Below are 12,035 nucleotides of genomic sequence, written 5' to 3'. Positions count from 1 at the left end.
TCCGTCTCCTAGGCGACCGGCTGCGGCCTTCTTCCTCCGCGCAAGGCAGGCGCCTCGTAGAGCTTTCGCCCGGCTGGCGGTATGACCGGGCGCCGGGGGCGGACGGGACCGCTACAGAGCGCGCTGCGCCGGGGTAGAGAGCTGCGGGAGGAGGTGAGCTGGGAAAACGGGAGGCAGGGCGCGGCGGGAAGCGGATCCTGCCCGGCTCTACCGTTAGTTGCAGGGAACGAGAGGCATGGGGCTAGTAGGAGGGAAAGGCGTAAGCTGGAGGTGGGGGAGCCTGCGGCCCTCCTCAGACTCGAAATTTCATTCGCCCTGACCGTTGGCAGGGCCGGCCCACTCATGAGGCAAGGTGAAGGTGGATGATGCCTCAGGTGGCATGATCCAGCGGGACATCATTTCTTCCCTGCCTCCTCCCTTGTTCCTGATGTAGATATGGCCTCACCTGCTTCTTCTCTGTTAGAGGGGGGGGGGGGACGACACCCTTTTGGGGTCTGCCTCAGGTGCCGAAATGTCTTGGGCCGGCCCTGACCATTGGCTCTGTTGACGGGCGTTGGGAGTCCAGTCGTCTCTGGAGAGCCACAAATCCCACGCCGAAAAGTAGTTTGCTAATTCTTTCGTTCTCGTTTGACAAAGCGAATCTTGGTTGTTCAATATTTTAGGTGAATGCTTTGCTCCAAGAAAGCAAGGAAGCGGGGGCTCTGGACTCTGGAAAGAAGCAAAGCCTTAGTCAGAGGTAATGTGTGTGTGTGTGTGTGTGTGTGTGTGTGTATATATATATATATATGCTTTCGTAGATTTTCACGGGTACAGGAATGCAGGTTTTGGTGTCTTCGGGTGTCTTCCCGTGTAAGAGTCGGGGTGTCTGTGCGACGTTTCGACGAGGTCTCACTCGTCATCTTCAGGCTGGTGCTTTCGGCTTCTTGTTACTGGAACAGAGCAGAATCTGGTGTTTGAGTTCCTATAAATACTGTGGAGGGGTGTGGTGTATAGCCTCCAACGTTCTGGGCAGAGAGGAAGTTCCTAGATTAGTGTGCCTTTTCTTCTTTTGTTCCTTAATTACTTGAGGGATATCTTGAGTGATTTCATGAGTGATATTCTGAATACCACTGGGTGGGTCATTAAGTGTAGATAAGTTGCTAAAGCTTTTGTGTCTTGACCTCTTGAGCTTGTGAAGAGTTTTTCTGAGAAGATGGCTGTGCTGCATTTAGTTGTGCTCTGGCTTGGCTTCGTGTATAGGGGCGAGCTGTGGTTTTGTGCCTTGTGCCAGCCAGATCTGTGTAGGGATTGCAGGGGGGTGCAGCATCCGGAGGTGCCACTATAGTTTGGCTACTGGATGGAGTCTGTAATATGTCTGTGGAGAGGGTCTGGGTTTGGGTCTGGTGTGGTTGATTGGTGACGGCGTTCTGTGTGCCTCTGGTTCTGGTGTCGGTTTTTGTGGGGAGGGCTAATTTCCAGATGTCTGGCAGGCGGGACGTGTCGTCACGCTTGTTCATGTTGTGAGGGTGTTTCTCTATCTCGATGGCTTCCATGATTATTCTCTTGTGGTGATGTTCCATGTTAAAGAGCAATTTGGAATCTGCAAAATTAATTTCGTGTCCTGTTTCTTTCATGTGTTGGAAAAGAGAGGAAGTTTTTTCTTCTTTTTTGACGGCATTCTTGTGTTCTGCGATACGTGCATTTATTCGTCTGTTTGTTTGTCCAATGTACGTGGCTGGGCAGACTTTGCAGGGTATTTCATAGACCCCTTGGTTTTCCAGCTGGATTTTGTCTTTTGGGTTTCTGAGGATATTGGCTATTTTTTGGTTGGTGCAGAAGGCTGTTTTGATATTGTGTTTATGGAGGATTTTGCTGATTTTGTCTGTAGTGCCCTTGATATAAGGAAGGAGGTTTAAATATATTAAACTCCTTCTGGTAAGCATAATGCAAATGTATTTGAGGTCAGAGGTGCAACCAGCAACATTTATTGATGCTTGTTAGTTGGTTCCTCGGATGTAAACAAATTTGATTGCAGGTCTAAAAATATTTACAGAGCCAATCCTAAAAATGATTACCTTAATCAAGATCAGTGGGACTTATTTGCTGATGTATAACTATATTGCATTAGAGGTTTGTCATAAATTTGTATTTATGCAAGGATGTTCATGAATGTAGACGGTGGCGATTGATGTGCTGAGATTTATTTTCAAAACACTGGAGAAAGTGAATATAGTACTTGTGAAGGGTTACCCGAAAGCCTCCGACAGCTGGCTGCCTCTTCCTTTACCACCCTCACACTCAGCCCCCTAACACTGTTGTGGCCATTTCAGTTCCATTATTGTTCCATCCAGTTGTATTCGGTAGTGGTGCCCTCCCTGTGGAACACCCTCCCTTCAGATGTCAAGGAGATAAAGAACTACATAATTTTTTAGAAGACACCTGAAGGCAGCCCTGTTTCAGGAAGTTTTTAATGTTTGATGTTTTATTATGTTTCAATATATGCTGTAAGCCACCCAGAGTGGCTGGGGAAACCCAGCCAGATGGGTGGGGTATAAATAATAAAATTATTATTATCATTATAATGATCATTCTGTGAGGCGTTCATGTGCATCTTGGCTGGAATTATGGGTCCCCTGAGGGACTGCTGGGGCTAGAGGATGAATAGTGGCATTGAAGTAAAGCTAGCCCTCCTCTCCACTGTTACAGAGCTGGCCTGCAAGCCCAGTTCGCAAACAGGTTTCCTGTCTATTTTAGCTGTTAAGAGATGCTTAGGATCTCTTGACAGTTGAATCATACCTTTAAGGTGTGACCCTAAGCGTGTGCTCCTGCCTAGGAATGGAATTGTCTTGTTTGGGCAGACTTAGTACCAGGAAGTACCAGGAAGTACCAGGAGGTACTAAGTGGCCCACCAGAGAACTACAATCTACTTTCCCTCATCCCTGGCCAAGCACTTGGTTCAGATCTTCCAGGAGAATGAACAGTTGAGATAGTCTGCTGTGTTTTCTCAGCAAGAGAGATAGAGCAACTTGATGATGTCCAGTCTTAGTGTACACACACTTTCTCCCTATGCACCAGAAGAGAATATGTCCACTGTCTTTCCCTATTCAGAGAAGTAATTTGTAGTGCCATGTTGGCATTAATGCTAACCTTGAGGTGAATGGAAAATTATGTGACTGATCTATTAGAACTGAGCATTTGTAGATTTGAGGGCTCATCACCTGTATTTCTGGCCGTGTAAGCAGTATATACAATGCAAGTACTGTTTTTGTTGTAGATGTTTGGAGCTGAAGAAGTCTGTTGATGAAAATATCTCTGCTCTACAGAACTTGAAGAAAGTAAGTGTTTAAGGTACAGCACTTCTTGTTTCCACAATAATAAATCGGAGAGGAGGTTCAGAAAAATACTCTGTCAGGGTAGGACCTGAGATTACTGCACTTACCCTGTCCATCCTTCAATGGTTAACCTAAATTTTTTGTAATGTATACAACTTCCTTAGACAGCTGTATATATAATACTGTTGGTAAACGTATCCCAAAGTCAAAGGAGGCACTATTTTTTTAAGTATAAAGCACCATGTGATTGTTTACCTGTAATTAGCATATTTTCCATAAATGTGATTAATGCCAGGCTATGCTAGATTGACATTTTAGTTCAAATCCTAATGTACACAAGAATGTTACGAAAAATCTGGTGTATTGTTATCTTGCAGTCAGATGAGCCTGCCCCTGTGGGAAATTATAATCAGAGAAAAGAAGAAGAAGGAGAAAAATTGTTAATGCTTTCTGAGCAGCTGGATAAGCTTATAGCAATATTTAGCCGGGAAGATGTGACCAAGGACTCCAGCATGTAAGTAGATTAACAGTATAAACCTGTGGGAGTCTGCTCAGAGGTAAGGCTGCAATCCTAACCCTGCTTATCTGCCAGTAAGCCCCACTGAATTCAGGAGACTTACTTCTGTGTATTTATGGTTAGGTCTGCAGCTTCAATCCCATTGAGTTCAGTGGGATTTACTCCCAGATAAGTGTGTACAGGATTGCACTCTAAAACCGTTTTTTTATTAATCAAGCTGGATTATCCCATGCTTGCTCAAGTCTGAGCATAGGCATCTTTATCAACATAAAACTTTGTTATAAGGTAAAGGTAAAGGACCCCTGAATGGTTAAGTCCAGTCAAAGGCGACTATGGGGTTGTACCACTCATCTTGCTTTCAGGCCGAGGGAGCCGGCGTTTGTCCACAGACAGCTTTCTGGGTTATGTGGCCAGCATGACTAAACTGATTCTGGTGCAACGGAACACCATGATGGAAGCCAGAGTGCACAAAAATGCCGTTTACCTTCCCGCTGCAGCGCTACCTATTTATCTACTTTCACTGGCATGCTTTCAAACTGCTAGTTTGGCAGGAGCTGGGACAGAGTAACAGGAGCTCACCCCATCGTGGGGATTCGAACCACCGACCTTCTGATCGGCAAGCCCAAGCGGCTCAGTGGTTTAGATCACAGCACCACCCTCGTCCCTTATAGTTACAGGTGCATAGTCATTGATGCTCTGTCTGCTACATAATTTTAGCTTTATCTGACATAATTGTATAATTGTTAATTGCTACCTACCCCAAAGTTAAGGGATGAGAATGCTTAGAAATATTAATGTATTCAAAATATGAAATTGAGGAATTATTGAGACACCTGGTCCTTCTTATACCCCTAGAACAAGAAAGGAGAAGTTCTTTACAATATTGTCTGTGTCAGTGGTTGATTAGAATAAGCAGTTGTCAAAAGACTGTGATGGACTCTGTTTCTTTTTGGGTTAGCAATACAAAAAGGAAGGACAGCCCAAAAACACTACAAGAAAACGAAGAAAGTGAAGAGGAAGATGAGGAGGAGGAGGAAGAAGATGATGAAGAAGAAGAAGAAAGTACACAGGATGATGGTGATGATGAAGAGGATGGCGAAGATGAAGACAAACTCGGAGATGATTCAGCTATTAAAATTTTTATCACTCTTGGTGATTTTTCTGCACAGCAAGAAGGCGACCTGACCTTTAAAGTAAGTAAAATGTAATATTATTAGTTTATGTGGGCATATCTCACTAAGCACTATAGCTGTGTAGGATTTGTTTGTTCATTTGGTGTAGACATAGCATAAGTCAGTCATCACCAATCCCACTCTGATGCCTTCTTGCAGTGTCCAAAAACTCTATTTGATTATGCTACACAAGTCCAGCAGTGATGGTTTTTCCCTAGGGTAACAAAGTCAATCAATGCTGCTATGCATGTGATAGGTACCAATTTGGCTCGTTATGCCAGGTAGCCTAATAGGAACAGGTGGCCCTTATCATTGTTATAGCTGGAGAGAGGTGTGCACTGTATAGGAGAGGGGAGCAGCAGTGCACCTCCATCCCTGGAGCCTCCTTATACATGAGGATAAGGCTTTATCCCTGTTACAGTGTTTCTCCGAGTGTACTACTCTCACATGAAAAGGTAAATATCTCGATTGCTATAGGTACTAAATATATACCTGGTGAGTCCATATTCTAGGGTGGTGGGGGGAGGCTTTTTCCTGCTTTCCATCTCTCACCTCTCCCTTCCTAGTTGTAGCTTTTTTCTTTGGTCCCCTACCATTTAATGTGAACATTGAGAATCAAGGTTAGCCCACCACCTGCATAGGCCTAGCCTGGGTTCAGTTTCTTGGTCTTCCCAGATTGTCTCTCTAGACTGTAGCAACGAGGTAGGATTCAGGATCAAGCTTTTATATGTGTGATGTTGGAAGCCCAATATAACAGCTAGCTCAGTCTTAAGAGCATCTGTAAACCATTCAATATTTACATGCCCAACTCTAGGATCTTCCACAGTAATATTTTGCATCAATTGGTAGAAATACAGTGGTACCCCGGGTTAAGAACTTAATTCGTTCTGGAGATCTGTTCTTAACCTGAAACTATTCTTAACCTGAAGCACCATTTTAGCTAATGGGGCCTCCTGCTACTGCTGTGCCACCGCTGCACGATTTCTGTTCTCATCTTGAAGCAAAGTTCTTAACCCGAGGTAATATTTCTGGGTTAGCGGAGTCTGTAACCTGAAGTGTATGTAACCTGAAGCGTATGTAACCTGAGGTACCACAGTATAAGAATAGCAGTCACTTTGGGTAGAAGCAACAAACTAGACCACTAGGCCTCTGCTTTCATCATATATTCAGCACAGAATATCTTTAAACCCTTGTGTATTAATGTAGTTTCTTCCCCTCTCTTTGTTTTCAATACTGAAGAAAGGCGAAGTTCTGCTTATCCTTGAGAAAAAGCCTGACGGTTGGTGGCTAGCTAAAAACTCCAAAGGGGAGAGGGGCCTTGTGCCTAAAACCTACCTTATGGTTGGTATGCTTCTACTTTTCTCTTTCTATTCAGTTCCATGTTTAATGTTATTGTTGGCATCTTTCCACCTTAGTGGGCTTGCAGTGTTCCCCTAGGTGAAAGCAGGGGTGAAATAATCTTTTCATGGACCGCTGCAGCCGTCTGGACAGCAATATGGAAAATAACTACCAAGCTTTCATCTTTCCCAAGATTGTGGTGTGGTGGAATGTGGGGATGGCATTTTTTAGTGCTATAGAAATAAAACCCAGTAGCATGCCAACTGGTAGATATTTTCTGTCATTCCTCAAATATTTCAGACTGCTTTCTTGAGACGCCCAGCCAAACATAACATCTTAGGGCGGTTCCAGACTGTTGCTATTTTCAGGTAAGATTCAATCGCATCTTGGCAAATTCAGATTGTGCAATTATAGATGATAGGGAGGTCTTGTGCAACACACCCTTAAAAAAAAAACCAAACAGACTTTTTGGGATAAAAGAAAGTGACAGGAAAATGCCCTGGAAACAACACTTTGACACAATGTCAGCTAACTTCCCTCCAAACAAATCTGAATAAATACTCACTAGCAACCCAGGGCGTATTCACAAAGGAGCAATGATTTGAAGCAAGAATTTCCACTTCTACTGCAACATAAGATCACCCAACTTCCTTTTTAAAATAAAAAAAGATATAGAATGTTATTGACTGTTGCAATGGGTCAACTTTGTAGGTGAAAGATGAGGAAGAGGGCCAAGAACCAAGTGAAGAAGAAACTGAGGAAGATATAGAGGTGGCAGATGAAACGGAAGGAGGGGCCAACATTCTGAAAAGGTAAAGGGACCAGAGCTGTGAGTGGAAATGCATCATCATGCTGCTGTTTGTGATGGGGGTTTCTTCATTGCAGAAGCTTCCTTGCGTCGTTTGTGTATCCCCGATTTGAACTTGACTGATATCAGTTCTGATTTGTATCTACTACAAGAGCAAACACAGTGGGAGATGGTAAAGCCATTTAAACCAGGGCTCTGCATAATGGGAAAATACAACAACAACAACAACAACAACAACAAATAATAATAATAATAATAATAATTAATAATGATAAATAAAATAATAATAATAATACTCCTCCCATCTGGCTGGGTTTCCCCAGCCACTCTGGGCAGCTCCCAACAGAATATTAAAAATACAATAAAAGATCAAACATTAAAAACTTCCTAAACAGGGCTGCCTTCAGACGTCTTCTGAAAGTCAGATAGTTGTTTATTTCCTTGACATCTGATGGGTGTTCCACAGGGCAGGCACTATTGGCGAGAAGGCCCTCTGCCTGGTTCCCTCTAACCTCACTTCTCACAGTGAGGGAACTGCCAGAAGGCCCTTGGAGCTGGACCTCAGTGTCCGGGCTGGACGATGGGGGTGGAGATGTTCCTTTAGGTATACTGGGTCAAGGTTTGCAGTAGTGATAGTTTGGGAAGGCATCTCTGAACAGGAATTTATAAGAATCCGGAAGAATCCTGCAAAGAGTGAATAATTTATTTAATGTCATTTAAGGAACTTCATTTCTACTGGACTTCAGAACATTATTACAGTAGAGCGGCTGCAAATCTGGTACTGTTTCTTTTATGAACACTTGTGCCTTCAATTTGTTACTGCTCTTGTGGAACATTTTGTAATGGCATACACTACACCATTTGTAATTGTGCTGTACACTACCCATGGTTCCTGTTTGAGTGGAAGGGCAGTGTAGAAATCAAATAAACAAACTTGAGAAAATAGGTACAACAGTGATCAGACCACTTTCACGTGGTAGTGAAAGGCAGGCGAATAGTGCGAAAACTAAGGCTGCCTTAGCCACAAAACTGAATTGAATAAAGATTCCAGTCTCAGTTACCACATGGTCAGAATATAGATTAAATGGTTTTTCCCAGTGGGGTCGTCACTCAGTGTGCCATTTTACAACCCATCACCATAATCGCATATTGAGGGTCAATTTGCCCATCTATATATTTGCAGTTAATTGATTTGTGGATCAGCTTTGTGTTATGTTCTTATTTTTATGCTACCTACAGAACAGATTCGCACTGGAGTGCTGTTAAAAAGGCCATCACAGAGGTAAGCCTGTGTTTTATCATTTGCATACCATTCATGATTATTGATATTTTGCTTGGTTTTTCTTACAAAACCAGACAGCCAAACTGGTACTCTTATTTCATACGGTACTCCCTCTTTCAAACAGTCCAACTATGGACAGCAAAGTTAGCAAACGGAGTATCAGTTTGCTTGAAAAGGGCAGGAACAGTGCAGTCCTATTCATGTTTATACACAAGGAAGTTCCACTGTGTTTAGTGGGGCTTACTTTTAGGTAATATAATGTAAAGAATTGCAGCTGCAGAGTGTTTCTGCTTGTTCATCCAGTGGCTCTTCAAAATACTTGATGTTCAGTGACTTGCTACTTAAAGACTAATATGGAGCCAGAAGTAAACTGATAAATGGAAGCAATATCAAGGTTGAATTATCTCTCTTCTTAATAGAATAATACCTTAGATGCACTGACAACTATGGGAGCAGTTCCTGCAGGATTCCGACCTTCAACACTTGCACAGCTCTTGGAAGAAGGTAGGAGTTTTGTAAAACTACTCTATTAAACCCAGAGCTCCCAAGGTATAAAGGAAGTTTATTTTAGGAAGTGTGAACATTTATTGGGAGGTGACCAAAGTTCTGATGGAAGAATGTTGTAATTGTATTTGTGAGGGGTTTTTTTTTACAGTCAAGTGGGGCATTTTTATGAAATAAATATTTTTATTGCATTTTTCATTTTGTTAAGTTCTGGATAGCAGTGTGTCAGTTTGTGTATTGGAGCAGGTCAGCAATAACTCACAAGGTGTCAGTGAAATTACCGTATTTTTTGCACCATAACACTCACTTTTTTCCTCCTAAAAAGTAAGGGGAAATGTCTGTGCGTGTTATGGAGGGAATGCCTACGGGTGGCATGCCTACGGATTTTCCTCCTCTAAAAACTACGTGCGTGTTATGGTCGGGTGCATGTTATAGAGCAAAAAATACGGTAACTATTTAGTCAAAGAAACAAACAGCTCAGGCCTAGTGAGCACAGCAACTAGATCTTGCCCCAATGAAGCATTTGCCAGGACTGAAGGTCTGTAAGTCTCCTACTCCCCCAATTCCTTCCCATGCAATCTGAGGTTCCTTCATCTTACCTGTCTTTTCTCCGCCTTTTCTATACCACTTCAGATTCTGGGAAACCAGAGGGGAGGGAGCTGGTTGGAGCAGGAGGGGGAGACCCCCGGCGTCTTCAGCAGCCTGACTCATCTCTGTTTCTTGCCCCCCCCCAGCCTCTGCTTCTGCCTCTGAGTCTGGACTGCTCTCTGCCACAGCCTCTTCCTGCTCACTAAACCCTGTTACTGCTTCAGTTTCTGCTTCCTCCCTTCCCTCTGTCCACTCATTGTTGTCCCACCACCAATCCCCTGTCTCTGAGCCTTCTTCCCTTGGGGGATCCCCAGCTGGTATCTCCCACCACTCCTCTGCATCCAGTCAGTCCATGATACGGTGGTGACAGAAATCTTTTAACAGAGTTTAAAAATGCCTCTTTTCTATTTGGAAAAACGCCCCTGAAACTCCGAGCGTCCTCCAGTATGTGCAGCCCTGGAAAAGGCATTTCCCCTCTTCTCCATTGTGCTCAGCGACATATATCAGAATGATATATGCACACTAATCTTCTGGCAAAACACTAATCTTCTGGCAAGAAGAGCAAGACAGAGCAAGAAGAGCAAGATAAGATTTATCACCAAGTCAATACGTTTAAGATTAGGATGTCAGTCTGTAATTGTGCTACTGCTGAAGTCATAAAGTTACTTACTTGCAAATTCTATTGAAGATAACCAAGATAAAGGGAGATGGGAAAATAAACACACTAAAAATAAGCATTGTTCTTCCAGGAGTTCAGTTTCGGGCTTCTTACTTCTTACAACCTGAGCTCACACCTTCCAATCTTTCTTTCCGAGATCTAGTGTGGAACCCGGAAAAAGGCACTGTAAGTATTTGCTCTCAATAAAAGCCAGATAAACTCTTTTGAGGGTAGCAGAAAATGGGGAAATTGGAGAAAATGGATTATGCAATAACATATTATGAAGTAAATGTAGCTGTAAAATGTAAAACTCTGGTCCCCGCCCCTTTTCTTTCAGATTCAGTCAAGGCCAACTCGGCTATCACTGATTGTGACCCTATGGAACTGTAAAGGGATTCCTTTTCCTGGAATGAGCATACAAGTCCTGAGTAGACATGTCCGACTCTGCCTTTTTGACGGTAACAGAGTGAGTTCTACAAATCACTTAACCTGAGCGGTTAAAATTTGAACTTCTTCCAATATCTTGATCACATTTATGAAACGGGAAGCATGTGTCTACTCAGTTGTCAACTGCTATTTTGTGGTGGATTTAAACAGTTGCTGCCTATAACTTATTTGCATACAGTTCTTTGTTCTGCATTTTAAAAGCTTATCAGGCTTCAGTTAATTTGTACCTGAGACAGTATTCCAGACTTCTCCTTTCTGGCTATCCTATCTTATATCTGCAGCATTGCATGATATTTATCTGTACATGACCCATGTGCAGCATTGACATATTTAGGGTAGTAGTCCATGAAATTTAACTCACAATTGACTCACTGAAATTAATGAACACGGCTAAGTTAGGTTCATTAATTTCAATAGATCTGTTCTGAGTTGCACACTACCCTCAATGCCACATAAGTTGATTAGTCTGTCATCCCTCCTTATCAGAGAGCTGATGGATAATAGACCTGATTGTTACAACACCCTTGAACATGTACTGTATTTTTTGCTCTATAAGACTCATAAAAAGTAAGGGGAAATGTGTGCGCGTCTTATGGAGCGAATGCAGGCTGCGCAGCTATCCCAGAAGCCAGACCAGCAAGAGGGATTGCTGCTTTCGCTGCACAGCGATCCCTCTTGCTGTTCTGGCTTCTGAGATTCAGAATATTTTTTTTCTTGTTTTCCTCCTCCAAAAACTAGGTGCGTCTTATGGTCTGGTGCGTCTTATAGAGCGAGAAATACGGTGCCTAGTAATTCTCAAAAGCAGGATTTGCATTGTTCTCCATTGCAGAGTGAAAGCATCAGTTTGTGATAGGCTGGATTCAGTGATCATATTTCTAAATTTCATGAGCTAAAGAAGGTGAAGGTTGGTGATTCAAACATAAGCTGGTCTTGTAATGAAATAGTTTCCCTTTCTTCATTGCGTTAATCTACACTGCTGTATTCAAATGTTAATTACTTTCTCGTTTTAGATACTGAGTAATATTCATACAGTTAGAGCTACGTGGCAACCTAAAAATCCCAAAACATGGACTTTTTCTCCACGGGTAAGAATACTGAGGAGATTATTGATAGATTTGACCTGGTAAATTTTGCATAACTTTGTAGGATTGTGATCTGTAGCATGTAGAATTAATTCTAGCGCAATCTGATAATAATCTTCCTCCCTGCCAAAAAGAATTAATAATAATAATTAACCAAAATGCTAGTTAAGCATTACTTGTGATTTAGAGGAGGGGGAACTGAGCCATAGAAACACACGCCAAGTTCTCAGTTGCCAAGCAGAATGAATTTAAGTGCTATGAGGTTTGACCTCTGGAAACCACCTCTTGGAACTGTATTGATAAAATCCTGCTGACTTGAGGATCAAAC

General features: G+C 42.7%; 1 protein-coding gene across 3 annotated transcripts in view; it reads left to right on the top strand.

Moving 5' to 3' along the window:
• The window catches only part of NPHP1 (nephrocystin 1), a 35,328-nt gene continuing 23,293 nt past the window's right edge, over nucleotides 1-12,035 (top strand). Inside the window, exons 1-12 of one of the 3 annotated variants that reach the window (XM_082217559.1) lie at nucleotides 1-153; nucleotides 663-736; nucleotides 3,254-3,314; nucleotides 3,689-3,825; nucleotides 4,787-5,021; nucleotides 6,240-6,341; nucleotides 7,050-7,150; nucleotides 8,386-8,428; nucleotides 8,848-8,932; nucleotides 10,270-10,364; nucleotides 10,516-10,644; nucleotides 11,636-11,710. In XM_082217559.1, the coding sequence (XP_082073685.1) occupies nucleotides 82-153; nucleotides 663-736; nucleotides 3,254-3,314; nucleotides 3,689-3,825; nucleotides 4,787-5,021; nucleotides 6,240-6,341; nucleotides 7,050-7,150; nucleotides 8,386-8,428; nucleotides 8,848-8,932; nucleotides 10,270-10,364; nucleotides 10,516-10,644; nucleotides 11,636-11,710 (1,209 nt within the window). In that variant the 5' untranslated portion in view covers nucleotides 1-81. Of the gene's footprint in view, nucleotides 154-662; nucleotides 737-3,253; nucleotides 3,328-3,688; nucleotides 3,826-4,786; nucleotides 5,022-6,239; nucleotides 6,346-7,049; nucleotides 7,151-8,385; nucleotides 8,429-8,847; nucleotides 8,933-10,269; nucleotides 10,365-10,515; nucleotides 10,645-11,635; nucleotides 11,711-12,035 lie in introns of those variants that run through there. The other 2 variants (XM_082217560.1, XM_082217561.1) reach the window with 2 other exon arrangements.

Source organism: Podarcis vaucheri, assembly GCF_965113315.1.
Source record: "Podarcis vaucheri genome assembly, chromosome: 3".
Taxonomy (NCBI): Eukaryota; Metazoa; Chordata; class Lepidosauria; order Squamata; family Lacertidae; genus Podarcis; species Podarcis vaucheri.
This window is presented reverse-complemented; position numbering and strand designations above follow the sequence as displayed.